We start from the raw sequence: 21,384 nt of genomic DNA, 5'->3' as shown, positions 1-21,384 counted from the left end.
TGAGGAGAACAGGGGGGCTTCTCCCTGATTGCATGGAGTTGTTACAGTAACAACTGGGATCCATGTCTTAACTCCCTTTGGCCCACAGTGGGCTAGGCAGAGCAGAGTAGCTGGGTCCACAGCAGGGCCTGCATGGGTTTCCTGTGAAAAGTCCTCATTTATCCCATTAGGCACCAAAGTCCCTTTGATCATCCCCACCCCCACCTTTTACTGAAAAGAGACTCCAGAAGAGGACAGTATAGACACATTTATTGGATGTTTATGGGGCTGGTCCACGAGGGCTTAGATTGGGGACAGGGCCCTCTTCAGGGCTGCCTGGAATGTCACGGGTGGTCACTATGGCCATGAAGCAGTGCTGGAGGAGGCGTTTGGGGTCTGCAGCCTGTTCCTCATTGCAGTCCAGCCGTGGCTTCAGGAAGGGGTGACTCTGCTCTAGAGGGCTCATTCCTGGCACCTCCACCGTATTGCCTGTATTCACACCTTGGCGGTCAGGGGACAACTCCTCAGGGTCTGGAAAACAGCAAGCTGAGGGCATAGGGTTTCTTCCTGCATTCCCTTCCTTCTCACCAGGCTCACACACCATGGCTAACTTCTGTGAGTGCTTACCTTGGGCGGGACTATGTTCAGAGACTTAAATGCATCATTCATTTAACAAATGTTAACGATATGCCACGTGCCATGTTGTGCACTAGGAGCTGTCAATGTTTCTAATGAACTTAAAGTTTAGTGAGGGAGACAGACAATAAACAATTGTTAGGAAATATGAAGATGACCTCCACCATCAACCCATAAGGTCGGTACTATTAAAAACTCATTTTATAGCTGAGGATACAGGTTTACTACACAGCCAGTATGCAGAGAAATGCTGGAACATTTTTAAGATGTACATTATTTTTTCTTTAAGAATAGATTTCATGACTTTCTTTATCTACTGCTGTATTCTCTTCTCCTCTTAAATTTGAGTTTAAAGGAGGATCACCTGATCACCTGGCTTTCTCTACTTACCATTCATGACTTATTCTGCTACAATTTATTTGCAATTTACAAACCTGAGAACATTTTGTCATTAAATTCCACGATCACTTATAAATCCTTATCTCCCATGACTTATCAGCGTTTGACACAATTGAGCATCCCTGCCTTTTTGGATAAAAAGGGTATCAAGTGTTCAAGCCAGAAAAGTGAGTCATCTCTCACACCTTCTCCCCCGGCCCCTTCACAACGCCAAGCAGTTCACCATGTCCTGCTGATTCCACCAAATCACCACTGCTATATTCAGCCATTTAACTCCTCAAGGCCACCACTCTCTGTCAGGCTTTCATCTTCTTCTGCCCAGAAAACTGGAACAGCCTCCAGGCAGGCCGCCTCCAACCTATCCTTCAGGCTGCAGCCAGAGAGATCTTTCTAAGGTCAAGTAAGTCCACGTACTGTTCTTTCAATGTCCTCCCATTGCCTGTGATACTTGAGGTGGTATTCAAGGCTCTTCACATACTGGTCCCATCCCTTCTCTTTAGCTTCATTACTGTCACTCATGAACTCTATGCTTTGCCACACCAACATTTTCATTGTTCCATAAATGCGTCCATTCCTTTACATCTCTGGATCTTTGTGCTGTTTCTTCTAGAATGACATTTTATACCCTCTCTGACTAGAAAACTCTTATGCTTTAAGACCCTTTGATGGAGGATATCTAGGAAAAGTGAATTTCAAGAAGGAAGTGGTATTGGATATTAGAGTTGGATACCCAACATCTATTCTACCCCTTCCCCACCTGGCAATAGCAATTATTTTGGGGTGGGATTGGCCCCATCCCAGCTCCAGAAGTGATGCCTGATTGATCTGAGCCAATCAGGGAATCCCACATGGGTGGACAATCAGTACATAGCATTTCTCTGGGCATAGTGACTGGTTTAGGGGTGGGCACATGAACTAAGGTGGTCCAATGAGAACTGAGCTCAGGCCTCCCGATCTTCCTCCCTCCCCCATTGTAGGAAGAGATAGCTCTCTCTCCTCCTGGCTAGAAGGGAACAAAAAGCATGTAGTCCCAGTGACTGCTGGCAGCCGACTTACTATCATGAGAAAAGTCAGTCTGAGGAGAAAGCCATCACAAGTAGAGGGCAGAGTTGAGAGAATCTTAGATGATGGAGTCATAAGCCTGAGAACACTGTGCACTTCTATTCAATCCATGCCTATAGCCCACCCCTACTTTAGGACTTCTCACCTACAGAGTCAATAAATTTCCTTTTTTTGTTTTTTTTTGTTTTGAACTTTCTATTTTTAAACAATTTAAGACTCACAAGAAGTCACAAAAATAATACAGTTCCAGTGTACGCTTCATGTAGCTTTCCCCATTGATAACGTCTTACGTAACCATAAGACAATTTCAAAACTAGGAGACTGACATTGATATGATACTATTAACTAAACTACAATTAATCCTATTCAATTTTACCAGTTTTTTTTTTTAAAGTGTATTTTTCCAGGACCCATCAGCTCCAAGTCAAGTAGTTGTTTCAATCTAGTTGTGGAGGGTGCAGCTCACAGTTGTCCATGTGGGGATCGAACCGGCAACCTTGTTGTTAAGAGCACCACGCTCTAACCAACTGAGCTAACTGGCTGCCCGCAATTTTACCAGTTTTTATATGTACTTTTTTTGGGTGTATAGTACTATGAAAGTTTATCACATGTGTAGATTTATATAACCACTGCCACAATCAGGATAAAGAACTGTTCCCTTACCACAAAGAAACTTCCTCATGCTACCGTTTATAGTCAGACCTCCCTCCTAAACCTAATTTCTGGTAACTACTAATCCATTCTCCATTACTCTAATTTTGTCATTTCAGAAGTGTTATATAAATGGAATTATATGGTATACAACCTTTGAGACTGGCTTTTTTCACCCTGCATAATAACCTTGAGATCCATTCAAATCATTGTGTTTATGGAGAGTTTATTCCTTTTCATGGCTGTATATATTTCATTGTATGGTTGTACTATTTGCCCACTGAAACACAAATTTGGGTTGTTGCCAGTTTTGTCTATTACGAGTAAAGTTGCTATGAACATTCATGTATAGTTTTTTTGTCCAGATATATTTTTATTTCTCTAGGATAAATACCTAGGAGTGTGATTGCTGATTTGTATGATATAGGGGGCTGAATGGTGGTCCCCCACAGATATCAGGTCCTAATCTCTAGAACCTGTGAATGTTACCTTATATGGCAAAGTGTGATTAAAGTAACATTTTTTAGATAAAGAGATTATCCTGAATTATCTAGGTGGGACCTAAGTGTCATCACAAGTGCTCTTATAAGAGAAAGGCAGAGGGAGACAGACACACACAGATAGTGATGTGAAGATAGAGGTAGAGATTGGAGTGATACAGCTACAAGCAAAGGAATGCTGACAGTCACCAGAAAAAGAGGCAAGGAACAGATTCTCCCATGGAGCCTTTGATTTTGGCCCTGCAAAACTGATTTTGAACTTCTGGCCGCCAGAACCGTGAGAGAATAAATTTCTATTATGTTAAGCCAACCAGATATGTGGTAATTTGTAACAGTGGCCATAGGAAACTAATAAATATAGTAAGTGTATGTTTAACTTTATGAAAACACCAAACTGTCTTCCAAAGTGGCTATACCATTTTACATTCCCACCAGCAAAGTATAAGAGATCTGGTTGTTCCACTCCTCACTTGATATTGTCAGTGTTTTTACTTTAGTATTCTGATAGGTGTGAAGTGGTATCTCATTGTCGCTGTAATATTCATTTCTTTAATGGCTAATGAAGGTGAAACATATTTCCACATACTTATTTGCTATCTGTTTATCGTTTTCAGTGAAGTGTCTGTATAAGTCTTTTGCTCATTTTCTAATTGGATTGTTTGTTATCTTAATGTTGAGTTTTGGAGATTCTTTATATATTCTTTATATATTCTTTATATATTTGTCAGATATGTGACTATTACCCAGCAAGGGGATTGTCTTTTCATCCTCTTGGTAGGGTCTTTGGCACCATAAAATTTTGAATTTTGATAAAAACCAGTGACCAATTTTTTTTTACTTAAATGAGTTGTGTGTTTGGTGCCTTGTCTAAGAAATCTTTGCCAAAGATTTTCTCCTGTTTTCTTCTAAAAGTTTTATACTTTTATGATTTACATATAGCACTATGATTTGTTTTGAGTTAATTTTTGTATAAGGTATAAGTTTATTTTTTTTTAACCTATGGAAGTCTAGGTGTTCCAATACCATTTATTTGAAGATTTTTCTTCCCCTGTTGAATTGCTTTTGCACCTTTGAAAAAAATCTGTTGGACATACTTATTATGTGGGTCTACTGCTGGTCTCTATCTTGATCTATGTGTCTGTCTCTCCTCCAATACCACACTGTCCTGATTGTTGCTATTAGGTTGGTGCAAAAGTAATTGCGGTTTTTGCAATTATTTTTTAACCTTTTAAACCACAATTACTTTTACACCGACCTAATATATACTTAAGTCTTAAAATCTTACTAAGTAGTGTGATTTCCTCCAACTTTGTTATTCTTTTTCAATATTATTTTAGCTTTCTAGTTCCTTTGTCTTTCCATATAAATCTTAGAGTCAGTTTGTCTATATATACAAAAGAACTGCTGCAATTTTCATCTTTACTATGTTGAATCTTCCAATTAATGAATATGGTATGTCTCTCCATTTATTTAGGTCTTCTTTGATTTTTTTCATCAGCATTTTGTAGTTTTTATTACACAGATTCTGTACAGGATCCTAGTTTTATACTCAAGTATTTCATTTTGGGGGGAGTGACTATAAATGGTATTATTGGTTTTAATTGTGGTCTCCAATTGTTTGTTGCTAATTTATATAAGTATAATTGATGTTTGGTTCTGACCTTACATACTATGACCTTACTAGATGCACTTATTGGTTCTAGGAGGTGTTTTGTGCATCTGTGTGTGTGTTTTGTAGATTCCTTGGGATCCTTAGTTATTTAAGCTTGCATTTTAAGATATTCCATTTAGTACAGGGATTTAGTTCAATCGTCTATTCAATGCAAGAATCCCCTTAGCTGAATCCCACATTTAGCCTTTCCCTGATTACCTTTCAGGCTTGGGGGTGCTTTTGTTTCTTTAATTAAGAGTTACAAATTGATGAACCAGATGGACCAGAGTGAGGAGGGTGTTCTTTACAAGGGTATTTCAGGTCTCATTCCAGGAAGGTCTACCTTTACTGACTCACTATCTGCCTCCCTATGGCTCCCCCCACTGATCCCAGCTCTGTTCTCTGGCTTCTCACAAAATGTCTCCTCCTCATGCCCCAGGACAGCCTTACAGAGATGTGAGGCCCTAGATTGTGAGCCCTGAGACTCCTTTGCTCAAGACCAAATGTCCCCAGCTCTTCAGCTGATACTCTCATGACCTGGTTCCCAGACCGAGCTGCCTGTGATCACCCTCTGATTGGTCAAAGTCCCTCTTAAATTGTGGGGCTCTGAGTAGCGGAGCAGTTATGATAAGATTCATGTTTGCCCAAAATGTGCTGGTACAACAATCTTATCTAATTCTCCTAACAGCTCTGAGGTGGGTATTATTATTCCATTGTTATAGAGAAATAACTGAGGCCCAGACAGAGAAAGTCAATATTGACACAGCTATTAAGTTTTGGATACAGGATTCAGTTTGATTCTACTTGATTCCAAAGCTTGGACTCTTACCACAGAGCAAGCATACCCTTAGTATAGGTTAGGAACTAGGTCCTGGGGATACAGAGGCATTTTAAGACATAGATCCTATCTTTGAGATATCAACAGACTCTTGGAGGACACTAAGATGTAAAAATCTAAGTGCCTAATAGTAATAAAAATGAGAGCTAATAATTGTTAAAAGCCTACCATATGTCAGAGACTAATTAGCTCCTATGTAAGCATCACCTCTAGTTTTTACAACTTTCTTAGTAGATATTAACGTATACATGTTAGAAAGTAAATTGAAGCCCAGAGAGAAGTGATTTGCCTAAGTCCACACAATAAAAGTGACAAAGTCAGATATAGAACCAGGCTCTCTGATGTCCCAAACCAGGGTTGTACCTTCCTACTTTTCTCCAAGGACCTCTGTGGCCAGTCACCACATTGTCTGGGGTCCTCGACGTTGAACTTAGGTCTAGCCTGTGGTGATTAGCCAGGAGAGGAGTTCTCAGGTTCTCCCTGCTTGGAAATGAGATAAGATGGATTCATCACTGAGGCTTGTTTGGGTCATAGGCACCCAGTGTGGTTAATTAAAAACCACTGGGCTCTGAGGCAACTGAACCCTCCTCTGGAAGGTAAGAGGGACTGGTGCAGGGAAAGATCTCGGACCTAGGAGGCAAAGGCTTGGCCAATTGGCTCGGTGACCTTGGGCACATGACTGTCCCTTTCTGGGCCTCAGCTCCCCATCTATACAGTGAGAGCGTCAGACTTGATTTCTAGGAGCCATTCGAGTCAATGAGAATGACTGATTAATGATCTCCTCACCAACCCCTTTCAGAAGAGGATGAGAACTGAACTGTTTTTTTGTTGTTGTTGAGAACTGAACTCTTACCTCATTTTTCTTCCAATTTTTTCTTTTGTCTCTTACTAATTGTATCGAGGTTGGAATATCAACTCCACGCTTACCTCATCTCATCTGCTAAATAAGGTCGATAATAACCACCCGGCAAGCTAGTTGAGCAGGTTAAATGGTATAATACCCTGTTTCCTCAAAAATAAGACCTAGCCAATCAGCTTTAATGCGTCTTTTGGAGGAAAAATTAATATAAGACCGGGTATTATATTATATATTATATTAAAGACCCAGTCTTACATTATAGTAAAATAAAACTGGGTCTTATATTAAGTTTTGCTCCAAAAGACATATTAGAGCTGATTGTTCGGCTAGGTCTTATTTTCAGGGAAACAAGGTATGTTTAAAGTCCTTAGCACAGCATCTAGCACAATAGTAGGGACTCGGTTACACTTCTGATTAAGCAACTTCCTCACAAAGTAGCAGAGTTACGATCTTTGTTGCATCTCAAGTTTGGGGATGGGGTGGGGGTGGAGGTGATGGGACAGTACAGAATGCCTGGGCAGCAGAAGGAGCCTGTTTTTACAAAGTCTGTTCCATTTCCACTCTGCTTTTGCCAAGGCACTCCCCATCCCGCCATTGTCCCCACACTCAGAGATCAGGACCCTGAGGTACAGTGCAATGATCATAGGCTTTAGAATCTGGGAGATTGGGGTTGACATCCCAGCAACACATGTTCACTAGCTGTGGAGACTTGGTTAATTCACTTCCCTTGGCTGAGCCTTGGTTTCCTCTGCTGTAGAATGGGGCTAATGATCTCTTTACATGTCCTATTGGAGAGGGAGACAGCAAACAAAAACAAAAGTCTGTATAAAGGGTAAAGTTCTGATAAATGTAAGATAGTGGACTATAAACTGTCCCCGATGCAGAAGGAAGAACAAGAGGCTTCTGGGAAAAAGAAGAAAGGGAGGAACTAAGGGCTGAGTCTGGGCAAAAGACAGAGCTGAAAGCTATCACTTAGTAAAAGGTCAGGAAATGCATTTTCAATCTTAAAAATAAAAAGCGAAAAGCCAGAACACAAGCTGTCTCAAACCCTGGCAACTGAATAATCCAGCTGGTGGCTGAACAGAAAAAAGTTGGAGGGGTGGTTTTCACTCACAGGTCTGAGGGATGAACTGTGTTCCCTTTGATTCAGAAAACCTTGGGCTGGGGAAGGAGATAAGGTGGAGATAGATAAGGGGACCAGGACACAAGCAGGAATACCCCATAGACCCAGCCTGGTGAGGTAGGACTTTGGAGGAAGGAAAACACACGTATTTGAATTTCAGCTCTACAGTTTACAAACTGTGACCCCCTTGGGTAAGTCATCTAACCTCTGTGATACCTGGTTTTCACATCTGTAAGTGGGTGGTAACATCTACCTCACTCGGGTAGTTGGGAAAAGAAAATTAGATGAGAAAGTGCATGTAAGGTTTCAAACAATGCACACATAGTCTGGTACATAGTAGGGACTTCCCTTACACAGCACAGGGATAAGGAGAGGAAGGAGAGTGAAGGTAGAGTTGGCTCTGTCACCCACTCACTAGGTGACTTGGACCTTAGTTTCCTCATTTGTAAAATGGATAGTAATAAGACCTACACTCTGCCCATTTATTTTGAAGAGCAAATAAGATGGCCTATTTCGAGCTAGCTCATTCCTTTTAACTGTGGTATCATATTTCATTATTCCTGTCCTGATGGACATTTAGTTTGTTTCTAATATGACAAGCTGTCATGATATCCATCTTTACAAGTCCTCTTCTAGCAGTAACTATTTCTCTAAGGCAGATAATTAGAAGTAGAATTACTGAGTTATAGTGTATATACTTTTAAAATTGAAACAGATACCGCCAAATTTCTCTCTAAAGTGGTGGTACCAATTTATACTCTTACTAGTATACGAGAGTATCCATTTCCCCCACCCAATCTTCTCACTAGTAATATGATCCATTTTGGGACTTTTGCCAATGTAATTGTTAAATGTTAACCTCTGATCACAACATTTTTGTCAACAGATCAATACGCAACTTTGTTTTGTGTATGTTTCTGTTTAAAGACACCTTATTGAATATATATTGTTAATTCATTCATGGCCAACAGTACTGTAACTCCTGTCTGAACAAAGTTTATCTAACACACATATTTTCTCCACAAGGCACAGGACAGCCTTTTCTGTGCTGAGGAACACAAGACACCACTTCAGCACTACATTTGGGGGCCATTTGAACAGTGAAATCATCAACAAAAATCATAAAAATGTAAAAACATGGCACTCAATATACCATGAAAAGGATACTTGTTTACAGTATGAAAGCTGAAACAAGAAGGCAGAGCATGGCCTTGTTCAACCTCAGCTAGGAATGTGTGTGATGGGGCAACTCAAATTTTTAGCCGCTCTGCGCATGTCCACATCTGCAAACGACCTTGAAAACACTGCAAGTATTGATTTTGAGGTTACATATAAAGTTTAGCAAGTAGGCCAATTCACAAATATTGAATCTTCAAATAATGAGGATTGCCTGTATGTGTGTGTTTATATTTATAATATCTTTGCAGTCCCTCACTTGTTTTTTAACTTTATGTATGTCTTTTGTAGTATTTGTATTTGATGTTTATTTGTATTTTATATAGGCAAATTTGCCATTTCCCCCTTATTTAAAAAACTTAAATGTTTTTTTCAAATTCCTATATTTTAATTAGTCTGCTTCTGGACTTTCTATTCTAGGGTTTCTCAACATCAGCACTACGGACATTTTGGATTGGCTAATTCTTTGTTGTGGAATGCTGTTCTCTGTATTGTAGGATGTTTAATAGCATCCCTGGCCTCTACCAAAAGATACCAGTAGCACCCCACACCCAGTTAGTTGTGACAACCAAAAATATCTCCAGACATTGCCAATGTCCCTGGGGAGCAAATTTGCACCCGGTTGAGGACACTGCCTTGCCCAATTCTGTCTGTCAATTTCTGTGCCAATATCAAGGTGACAAATGTAAGAATTTTAAAATGTCCTATTATCTGATGGGGGAAGTCCCTCCTCGTCTTCCCTTTCCAAAATTGTTTTGTTCACTCTTGAACCTTTACTCTCCTAGATTAATTTTAGAGTCAATTTGACGAATTCCATGAAATCTTTTGTTGGGATTTTTATTTATAGATTAATTTGGAAAGAACTGATGTGTCTATGATACTGAGCCTTGCTATCCATATACGTCATAGCTCACCAGACAGTCAGGTTCTTTTATGCCTTTCATTAACTTGTATGATTTTTTTCCTCTGTAAAGTTGAAGTCTGGGCTGTCTCTGGTCTCCCTAGGTTCGGACTATGCTCAGGCTTTCTTCCTATTCTCCTGCCACTGCCTCCCAGGTCTTCCACCCTCAAAAGCCATGCCTCCTGCTTTTCACTGCTCAGCTATAGCAGGATTATTCATAGTCATCAGGATCTGAGAAGGGTTCCTGTACTATTGTTTGTTACCCAAGTTTGTTGTTAAGTTGGAAAATTAATTTTTTACAAATGATAAAGCCCTCTCTGTCTTTCTCTGAATCTTAGCTATTACCCACCCTGCCCCTTCTCCCTATCTGATGTTTGCCATTCTTGTTTCTTCTGCTCAGCTCCAATTCCTCCCGTCCAGCTGGCCTTTGCTCCCTCTGGTGCCCCAGGGTGAATGACCCTGTCACAGCATAGGTCTTACTCAATCCTGCCCACATACCTTTACCCATTATTTTCTCTATTCTGGAATGCATTTTTCTCCTCTATTTGCCTAACCAACTCCTTCACTAACTCAACATTAATTCAAGTCTCCTTTCGTTTTTGAAACCTTCCTTACATTTGATATCAAACAATTTGGGGCTTAATGACATATCTGCACAGACCCAGGGTGGTGGACAGAAGAAATAGCATGACTCAAGACAGAAAGACGTGGGCTGGATTTCAGCCTGAACCATTTACTAGCTGTGATACGTTGAACAAGTCACCTAATCTCTCTTAGCCTTGATTCTCTCATTTGTAAAATGTAGATAATAATACCCATTTTGAGCATTGTCTACCAACTATATTAAAAGATCTTTTGTCAATAGGGACTTGCATCTTTCACAATGCCTTGCAGAGATTGTAAAAAATGTATGCAATAATGACTTGTGAAAAAGCAAATTTTTTTTTTTGATGGCCCTGTAGAGCAGCTCTAGGTGGCTCATGCTAATGAAGAAATGGGTAGTCCAGAACATCAGATTATCGAAAAATACCTGTATTTAGTGACTAAATAAATTAAATTTGGGGAGCAGCAAATTTTTCTAATTGTGTTTTGTGTGGGGTAATCTTAAAATCAGTCTGCATTTTCTAAGGGTAGAAAAAAAAACATTGTGTTAGAAAATCCACAAGATGGATTAATCTTTGTGAAACAAATAGAATGCTGACTATATCAAATTATTTTGATAAACACTGAGCACATGAAGAGTTTAGGATGGAAATGTTCAGATCATGAATGTCCTGAGAAATGTGCTACTGTTTCTGAATATTCCAGGAACACTTCATGAGGCAAATGTTCCAAAAATCATTTCTAAATATCTCCCCTCTGTAAAAATACCAGCCTGGTGAATACAAGGCCTCTTTCTTACCTGTAGTCTGTAAACTTAAGCCTGGGTCCAACTTTGTGTGGGGCTTTGAGCTGATGAACAGGTAACAAAGCACACAGGCGGTGACAATGAAGGCCAGGACAACCACCGCTGCTATGGACAGGCCCACAAGAGCACCAATACTGGGGAGAGAAGACATAGAGGAGCTGAGTGTCTGGAAGGAACCTGAGAGACAGCATGTTATAGAGAAGTACTGTAGGTGTTATAGAATCAGTCGGCTTCGACTCTTGTTCTGTCTCTACTTGTCTTGAACAGGCTTCCTGGGCCTAAGCATGAGAAAGAGCATCAAATATATGCCAAGTACTCCTCCCATACATAACAGGACATGCCTCAGTGCCACCATACTTGGGACTGAGTGTGTTCCCTTTCTTCTCCTCTCCTTCCCTCCCCACTTTCTCTAAACCTGTTCCCACTCAGGGAGCTGGAGATGATCTGAAAGAGCTGTCCCCACACTGCTGTTTGTTAAAAATCAAGACACATACTAGGCCTTAGTTAAAAACCAACTGTCCTTCCAGCCTCAAGGAAATTTCTGAGCCACTGGTCATCACACCAGTGTGGACTCCAAAACTAGAATACCTCCCTGCCACTGGTCCCTCAATTTCCAACCTCACTGCCTCTGCCCCAAATCAGGCCTTGGTCACTTGGTCTCTAGACAACTACCTCGTAGCTCACTGGGGGCCACTGTCTTTCCTGTTTCATATGATCCTTCCCTATCATCTCCCCACACTGGAATTTTACCTGTTCTTGAAGTCCCATCTCAAATGTCTCCTCCTCAATAATGCTTTCCTTGGTCATCTTTCTCTTCCTTTTCTTCCCCCCATGCCAGGCTGATCCACCCAGGACACTTTACTCAGGGCCTTTAGCACTTCCCAGTGGGTCAGGCAGCCCAATGTGGTAGGAAAAGAGCATAGAGCTTTGAAACCAGACTTACCTGGGTTAGGACCCAGCTCTGTAACTAACTCACTGTGCAATCTTTTTTTTATTTTTCCCCCCTCCTTCCGCCTCCCCTTCCTTTCGCCTCCCCTTCCTTTCGCCTCCCCCTCCTTTTGCCTCCCCCCTTCCCACTCCGGTTCAAGCCGTTGTTTCTCAGTCTAGTTGTGTAGGACACAGCTCCCTGGCCCATGGTGGTATTATGAGCCTTGTGCGCCCCCGACTGAGGCAGTTGGCTGCTCACAGCAGCTCATGGCAGCCTGTGGCAGTTCATGTCAACCTCTGGCTGCTCAAAGCAGCCCAGCTCCAGGGAGAGCTGTTGTTCACAATCTTAGCTGTAGAGGGCGCAGCTCACTGGCCCATGTGGGAATCCAACCCATGACCTTTGCGTTAGGAGGACGGCGCTCCAACCACCTGAGCCACAGGGTCAGCCCCCACTGTGCAATCTTGTGAAGGTGTTTAACCTTTTGAGCCTCAGCTTCTTTGTCTGAAAAGGGAGAATGATAAAAACACAGCACTTCACAGGTGGTAGTGAGGGTGAATGATATGTCATGTTCTCGGCACATGGTAGGCGTTCAACATAGTACTTGTGTGTTCCTTAAAGGCAGACTCAGACCATTTTTAATCTGTTTTGTCCTCCCCTTGTACAAGCCCTGGACCATAGTAGGCAGTTAGTAAATATTATTGTGTCAAGCACTGTTAGCTGTTCTCCCAAGGTAGGAGATAGGTAGGTACCAGGCTTTGTCTGTGTGCTCTTCCTGCCTACGATTCAAAAGGGTTTCTGGACCCAATTCCAACATGTGTGTGGAGATTTCCCCACACCAACAAGCAATTCTCTGAACCCAGCAGCGTGTCATGACCTACCCAACTCTGACATGATCTACCCAAGATAGAATCAGATCCAACAGGTTGCAGGTTCAGTTCTACAAGACTGCCCACCCCCCACACATACTTCAGACACCAGCTATAAGCTCAGGCTCTTACCTGTGCTTCTGACTAACCAGCTATAGATTGGTGGTTGATCCCTTCCGTGGATTCGATTAATTTGATAGAGAGGCTCGCAGAACTCAAGAAAAACCATTTACTCACAGATTACTGATTTATTATAAAGAACATTAAATGATATGAATCAATAGCCAGATGCTGAGAAATATAGGGTGAGGTCCCAAACTAAGGAGCTTCTGTGGGACTTGGGACACAGTGGCACATGAAAGCATTCTGGTTCCCCAACATGAAAGCCTTCCAAAAAAAGACCAACGAGCTGTCCTTAGGGGTTTTTATGGGGGCTTCATTATGTAGTCATGATTGACTAAGTTGTTGGCCATTGACAATTGAACTTAGTCTCCAGCCCTCCTTCTTTCCTGGATGTCAGGAGAGTGGAGGGGACTGAAAGTTCCAAACCTCTAATCACAAGGTCAGTTCTCCCGGCATCCAGTCCCCCACCCTTGGATGGGGTCCAAAAATCACCTCTTTACCATAACAAAAGACACCTTTATCATTCTCAACACTTAGGAAATCCCACAGTTTTGGGAGCTGTGAGCCAGGAATTGTTGATGAAGACCAAATAGCTTATAAATCACAATATCACAGAGTCCTTCTCCAGCTTTTCTGCCCATCACCTCTCAGACACCAGCCCCTGACTCCTGCCTTTACTGTTTTTGCCAGATTTCTCTGCCAGTTAGCTGATGGCTAAGTAGCTGATGGCTAATTTCCACTAAACAGACACCTTAGAGCTTTGGAGAGTCTGCATTCCCACAGCTAAATAAATTATTGGATACACCTGCAATGAAATAGTATCGCGCCATTAAAAACATATTTTTAAATAATATTTAAGATCAAGGCTAAATTCTCATGAGATAATGTTAAGTGAAAAGAGCAGGACACTACTAAATATATTGCATAACCCCAACTCAAATAAATAAACAAACAAATATATACATAACTGTACATACACATATGTAAGGTTGGGTAGACATATACCCAAAATGCTAATAGGCTGTCTCCGGGTGTAGCCCCGGTTATGGATGTCCTGTCCATTGTCTCATTGGGTCTTCAAATTGTGAAATATTCTGGCCAGAGTTTCAAATGCCAGCATTTGTATCTCTTTGCCCGAGGGCTTTCTTGGGCCCAGAATAGTCTGTGTCTGCACAGTGAGCAGGTCAGAAAAGTGCCTCCCTTCTCCCACCAGCACATAACCAATGACTGACAGAAGTTGGTATGTAAACACCTAGCTTCCTGGCCCTCAGGTGGAATGACTCATAGATTCTACACTGACTGGCAGAGTTCATCGGATTTAAGCTGTGATGACCCTCAGTGTTGACCCTTCCTTGGCAACACCATGGTTGTTAGCTCCTTCCCTTCCCCACCCTCAGTTCCCTATGCTCTACCAGTGTTTCCTAGGATTGCTTTTCATATAAACTCCTTTTCTCTGAGTCTTTTGGGGAACCCAAGCTAAGACACTGGATCTTCCATGATTTCTTTCTTTAGTTCTCTTGTCCTTTCCACGTTTTCCACATAGAGCATGTAGTACCTTTAGTTCTTGTAAGTATGTACGTTAATTAAACATAGTTACCTCTTTTGAGATATACTTACTGTTTATAAGGCTCTTATCTGGGAGACTTGTGCTCAGGTTGGGACCCCACCTTTCATGAGGGACATCTATAGGCATCTGGATGGAAAGGGCCCTCTAAAAATAGGGTCCTTTGAGGAGTGTGTAGGAGAGCTGGGGGGATATATCCCAGGTAACTAGTCAATCAGGGAGTGGGCACTGTCTTTGATGGTCTGTCAGGAGAGAGGAATCTGCCCCCAAGGACAGAGCTGGGACAGAGCAGGGAGGCCCCAAGAGGGAACATCTGTGCTTGGTATAAGATGAACTTTAAGTGGTCAGAGTTGTCCCATGGTGAATGTACTGCCTCACGCCGTGGTAAGTTCCCTAATTATTGGACAGGTTTGCACAGAACACTTGAATGAGTACACCTTTCAGTGAAGTTAAAGATTCCTGCCCTGGGTGGGAAATTGGATTGAAGAGCCAGCTGCTAGCTAAGATTTATGACTCTGAAAGAAATTAAACACCGTGACATCCTAGAAAAGAATTGGAGGGGCATGCTAACATGTGTTAGGGGTTTTGAGTCAGGCATTTCTAAGTTTGAATCCTGATTCTGTCACAAATAAGCTGAAAAATCCTTCGCCTCTTAATCTTCATTTTCTTCATTCATAAAGGTTCCTATTTCACCAGGTGTCCATAAAGAGTAAATGAGACAGTGAATATACAGTGCCTGACCACCAACTCTGCCCTCCAGCAAGGCTTCTGCCTTTTGGTTCATATCCTGGTAAAACACAGAACAACTAACAGGGTGACTGGAAAGTAGACCAGACAGTGATAGGACCAGCTACTGGTCCACAGGGAGTCTTTACCTCTTGAGACACGCCTTTAAAGCAATTCTCCTTGAGCACTATCAAAGGAAACACTGTTTACCTGAAGATGTATATGTTTTTAAGGGCCAGCTTTCACTCAGAAGGGCCAGATAGAGTCTCGAACAAAACAAGGTTTCCACCCTGAAATGGTGGAGCTCTGATAGAAGCATGCCAGAAGGGTTATTTCGGGGTATGGAGTATACTGATCACCTAGATATCCTGAGGATCTTCAGTTCCCCTTCTCCACTTTGCAACTATCTGTGATGTTTATGAACCACTTTATGTCCAAGCTGAGGAAGAGTCAACTCTGCAGGCTAGAACCTTTCAGCTGCCCTTGAGGTCATAGGATGGGAGTACACTGAAATGTGATGCAACCTTGGCTCACCTCATCCAACCCACTACCTCATTGTCTAAGCCACTAAAGCATCCATGCATGGAGTAGAGAGGGTCCAAGCCAACTGGAGGGACCACGAGGGGTGTATAGAGAAGAATGTGATAGTAGAGGGTTGGGGTCCGGCTGGGTGCTGAGGGGGTTACCCATCTCTGTGTCCCCAATGGCTAGCACAGTGCCCAGAAAACAGTAGAGGGTCAGTGAGTATTTCTTTTTTAATGTTCTGAGTAAAGCAGGTTACAAGGGAACCAGGTTAGATTTAGACAGTTGTGCAGCAGGAAAAGCCTGGGCTTGGAGCCAGACAGGCTTGGGGCACTCCCTAATAGTGTTTTAATGGCTTTCAAGTTTTCTCATCTGTAAAAAGGAGAGAAGACGTGCCAGGGTTGCAAATACATCTAGCCCTTGGATGGTCCTAAGTAAGGTTCTTTAAATCTCAGTCTGCTATGAAATTGCTAGAAGATCTTCAACATTTCACTTTTATACTCTGAGCTTCCTTTTCCCCATCTATGAACCATGGAAAGGGAATTCCCTTTTATCAAGCATCTACAATATTCTAGTCACTTTCATGTGCATATTTCACTTAATCCTCACAACAATTCCACAAGACAGGTATTACTATTGCCAATTTAAAGATGAAAAAAGACTCGAAGATAATTTGCCTGAATTCACATAGCTATTAAGTGACAGAGCCAAGGTTTGGATCGGGTTCTAACCAGCTCCATACTCTCTCTATACCTCAAAGGGAGGTCAGTGCTCCCTTTGAGCACCCAGCTCAGTGCTAAGTACACAGTGGGTCTTCAACAAATGCTCTATTGTTATGTTTTAGGTGCATGTCATATCTCTCTGTCAGTGGCATATGACAAGCTAATTTCACCTCTATCTCATTTGGTCCTTGCCCTAGTTAGAAATCAGGGCAATGATTTATCATCGTCTCCATTTAACAGATGAAAAGACAAAGGCTCAGAGAGGTTTGTCCTCAGAGAGGACAGAGTGGCAGACTGTCCTTTCCCACTTAGAGGGCATGCAGCCTCTGGTCACATACCTCCAGGGACAGGAAAAATCACTGTCTACTGAGATGGCCCACTCCATTTTTGCTGATGCCTATTTCCCAGAGCAAGCTCAGGGTCACGTCCTATTTTCTGGGCAAGACTTTTGCAGACAGAGAGAGATTGAGATCTAATGCTCTTAGTCCCACATTTAGGTTCCAGGAATGTCAGCACTGGCCTAACTACCCCCTTCCCCAAACAAATGGGGAAACTGAGGCCCTGTGGATGGATATTCACCCAAATTACACTGCTATTGATATAGCCTGAGCTGGTTTCTGTTGTGGCATTATGCCATTGTCTCATGATGAACTTGGAGGCAGTTCTGATCCCCTGGTCTTCTGTCTTAGCTGGGGAGAGGAGTACAACCCCAGCACTCACCACAGGGCCTGGCACAGCTAAGTGATCAGTAAGGGGCTGGAAGAATGACTAAATATGAGGGGGAAGGAAAGAGTTGAGACTGGGTGGGGGCTGGCGTCGAGTCGGGGTGCAGCATCAGGTGAGGATTAAGGCTTGAGGCTGAGGTTTGGATGCAGGTCTAGGTAATGTTTGGAGTCAAGGTAGAGAAGGAGAGCTGAGGTCGGATTGCGGGGAGGATGGGGGCAGGTTGGGGCTTGGGACAGAATAAAGGCTGGGATCAGTATTGGGGAGTAGGTCAAGTCAGGGATGTGGTTGGCATTGATATCAGGAAGGGCACGTGGACGAAGGTGGAATTTGGGTTTCCTGTGAACATTGGGAGATGGGAGTCTGCTCTCAGGGAGAGGGTTGGCATGTAATTTGGGTTTGGGTTGAGGATGGTGAAGGATGATGCTTGGAGCCGGGATGGAGTGAAGAAGGTTTTTCAGGGTGGAGCTCGGGTTCAAGCTTGGATCTGAATAATAATTTGGGTCAGGATTGAGGAATGGAGCTGAGAAACAAGCGGTTGCAGGGGGAGTGGGTCGGTGATGGAGTGAGAGCGAAGGTCAGTCAGTATTAGGCCTGAAGGGCTAAAGGCTAGGTGTGAGTTGGTGCTCATGTTGGGGTGGGCCCTTGAATGTGGACTCAGGGTTTAGCACAGGGCTGGGCTAACGGTGGGGCAAGGGAGCTAAGACTGGAGTGGGGTTCTAGTTGGGGTGAGGGCCAGGGCCGGTACCTGAGCCACCACATGTAGCTGTGCTCGTAGGGGAAGAAGCTGTGCGGGTCGTCGCAGCAGTACTTGTGGTCGCGGAAGCCGCAGCAGAAGACTGCAGCCGCCTCGCCCCCCGGCCGCGGGCAGCTGAAGCCGCGCACCACCTCCTGCTCCGCGCTCACGTAGCTCGTGCAGGCGCCACTCATCGCGCCCCGCGCGGGGCCTGCAGCCACCGCGGGCCACCAGACGGCCGGCGAGAGGAGGGCAAGGGCGGCTGGGCGCGCGAGGGACAAAGGAGACAGAACTGAGCCCGAGAAAGACAGAGACAGAGAGAGGGGCCGAGATAAGCAGAGAGACAGACACACAGAGACCAGAGAAAGACAAGGCAAGAGGCGCGGAGACGCAGCGGTTAGAGACCTAGAGTCCCCGAGGACCCAGAGAGGCGACCAGGTAGGCGGACCGGGCGCGTCCGGAGGGGAGGTGGAAGAAGGAGAGGAGAGGGAGGAGGGCCGAGGAGCGGTGGGAGTGGAGAGTGGCGGGAAGGGGGCGGACGCGGGCGCCCGAGCGCGGGGCCACCCGGGGAGCCGAGAGGAGGAAGCTGCCCGGGGGAGCCGCCTGGGCGCCGGTCCCTGCCCTTGCTTACTTCACCGGCCCCACTGCTTCTCGGTTTACGCACTAGGATGCTGGGGGCTCAGAGAGACAACACGACATGTCCAGGGTGGCAGGGCGGGAATCGAAGCTGCGGGTGTGAATTCCACGCCTGCTCTGAGCGTCCGCCTGGTGCTAGGCTCTGTGCTGGACGCTGGGAATCTTAGGGCAGTTCAAGGCTAGTGCAGGACGCAGACAAACGACCAGCCAGGGACCACACAGTAGGGTCAGTATGGGGTGATTAACACACGACCTCACTTAACCTTCACAAGAACCCAGACGACCAGGGATTTTCAAAGCCATTTAATAAATGAGAGCTAAGGGTCAGGGAGAAGTCATTTCCCCTGCCCTCAGGCCCATGGGATTTTAACCTGGATCTGCCTGGTTCCCAAGGCCTTGCTCTGGGGGCTCTCACAGTGCCTTTCTTCTAGTGGACTTTTAAATGTCCTTATCCTCTGGCATCCTTGACTCTCTTTCTCCCCTAAGCAGGGAGCTCATGCATGGACGTGTTCACACTCCCCTGTTCATACCTTGTCCACACTAGCCTAGGACAAGGAGACTAGTGGATGTCCCAAAGGTAACCCCACCCACCAGGAAACAAAGCCAGCACACCTCTTCATTCTCAGAAATTATTTCCAGATCACCAAGGGGCAATGTTCTCACTAGTATCAGAGGACCACAGTCTGAAGGAGCTATCTGAAGCCCTTAGAGATTGCCTGTCTCTCCTCCCAGGGTACATTGGGGAAACTGAGGCTCTGAGAGGTACACAGCTTGGCTCAATCACACTGAGCCAGGACTAGGGACTCCTGAACATTAATTGTCCCGTTTATTATGTGAATAATTCCCATTCAGCCAATCACAGGATATTGGGGCTGAAAAGGACCCGTGGGCCATGTAATCAGTTATTGAGTCATAGGTAGCATTTAAAAAAAGTAATAATTAAATGGAATAGAAAAAGTGCACTGCAGATAGTAAAGCTAAGTATTCTTCTATAAAATGTTTGTTTCAGTTACATACATATGTAGTATGGACAAGATCACAATGTAAAATTCATTTCTTTCTTTCTCTCTTTCTTTTTTTCTTTTTTTGAATTTTTATAAGACTTTATTTGAGCCAAACTGATGACATTGACGGGAAGAAAGATCTCTCAAATCTTGCTCCAGAGAATGACAGTTTTGCAGTTTCTTTTATATTGTTGGAATTAAGGAAGTAAGGAAGATTACATGAAGGTAGGAGAAAGCAAGGCAGAATCCAATTCGGATTATAGGATAATTTATAAGATTATGTGCTCTCAAGGGTGGTTACGTTTCCAAGGGGTTGATAAAGAGGCATTGCAAAAATATGTTAACCTAGATGCACAGAAACAGAAACAACAGACAGGGCTGCATTTCTTACTTTGAGTCAGGTCAAAAGGTTTGAAAGCCACTGCATCTGACACCTCCCATTGTGTGGAGGAGCAGGGGCTAACTCAAGATTACAAAATCTTTAGCTGTCTTCATTTTTCAAAGCAGTGAGGAGAGTAGGAAGTAAGTGGTGCCTTGGGACCCCCCAATTCCTCTATCCCTTGCTTTGGCTGTGTGGGGAATAAATTATGGGCATCAGGGGTTCTGGGCTTAAGCCTTAGCTCTTCCCCTTACCCATTTTTTATTTCTGTGCTTCAGGTTCCTTTTCTTTATCTAGGCCAGCTCCTGATGTTAATGTGTGCCACGTCTTTGACCTGGGTACTGGAGCCCCTAAGAGGGGTCAGGTCTGGGTCTGCCCTTGAGAAACACACAGTATGGTGAGGGAGTCAGGCAGACATCACAAGACAGGACAATGAAAGGGGAAATGCAGTGACTATGGTCAGACAGGGGTCACTATCTGAAGGAGCAGGGAAGAGTTTTGAACAGTTAGTGTCCTCGAAGGGTTACTATAAAGTCAAATATGATAACTGGAGGTAATTATTATTATCCCCCAGAAAATCTCTCCCCTGAGCTGGGGATCTCTGCACACTGGGAGCTGGTTGTCATACTCTCATGGAGGTGCACTTTGGCCTCTTTATTTCTCAGATGGAGAGTAAAGGGGAGGAAACCCTATGGAAAGGAGAGCGGGCTCCTGGAGAAGTGGGAGGTGGAAAGCATTCTTTTCTGGCTTCTGGCAAAGTTGGGAAGCTGCCAATAGTTTCCAAGTTCCTTTTTCAGACAAGAATTAATTTTTTTCAACAACCTTGTAGGGTGATCCAAGCAAGGATGATTATGCCCCAAGAAAAATAACAAGCCCAGTGTCATACAGTAAGTAGTCAATGACCCAAGCACAACTGGTACCCACATCTGTCTAGCCAAGGGTCCCCACTGGCAGTTTGATGAAGACTATGGACCCCTATTCAGAAGAATATTGTTCACTACAAAAAAGTAAATTACTTAGGACTACAAAGGATACCAGTTATACAGAATCATTATCAAAATGTTTATTTTGTGATTTAGTTCATTTTAAACATATTAAATAATAAGATCTAGAAATTGGTTGGTCACCTATTGTAATTTCACCTATTGAAATTACATCTATTATAATTTCAAGGTGCTGAATGATTGTAAACAGTATTTCTGATATCGCTACTGTAATGCAATATGATTTCTATTGGTGACAAAGTTACAGGTACTGCTAATGCCGTGTTTC

The 21,384-nt window shown here is 43.5% G+C and overlaps 1 protein-coding gene across 2 annotated transcripts; it reads right to left on the bottom strand.

The window, feature by feature from the left end:
• Positions 1–238: 238 nt before the first annotated feature.
• On the bottom strand, positions 239–18,525 carry SHISAL2A (shisa like 2A). 2 transcript variants are annotated; one of them, XM_033115245.1, is made up of 3 exons: positions 18,106–18,525; positions 11,178–11,317; positions 239–525 (listed from the first exon to the last, which is right to left on the bottom strand). In XM_033115245.1, exons 1-3 carry the CDS (start codon positions 18,285–18,287, stop codon positions 260–262), a joined length of 588 nt encoding a protein of 195 aa, XP_032971136.1. In that variant the 5' UTR covers positions 18,288–18,525; the 3' UTR covers positions 239–259. The 2 variants fall into 2 exon arrangements, with proteins under 2 accessions (XP_032971136.1, XP_032971137.1); XM_033115246.1 differs by having other exon boundaries at positions 239–510.
• Positions 18,526–21,384: the final 2,859 nt, after the last annotated feature.

Source organism: Rhinolophus ferrumequinum, chromosome 9 (assembly GCF_004115265.2).
Source record: "Rhinolophus ferrumequinum isolate MPI-CBG mRhiFer1 chromosome 9, mRhiFer1_v1.p, whole genome shotgun sequence".
NCBI lineage: Eukaryota > Metazoa > Chordata > Mammalia > Chiroptera > Rhinolophidae > Rhinolophus > Rhinolophus ferrumequinum.
This window is presented reverse-complemented; position numbering and strand designations above follow the sequence as displayed.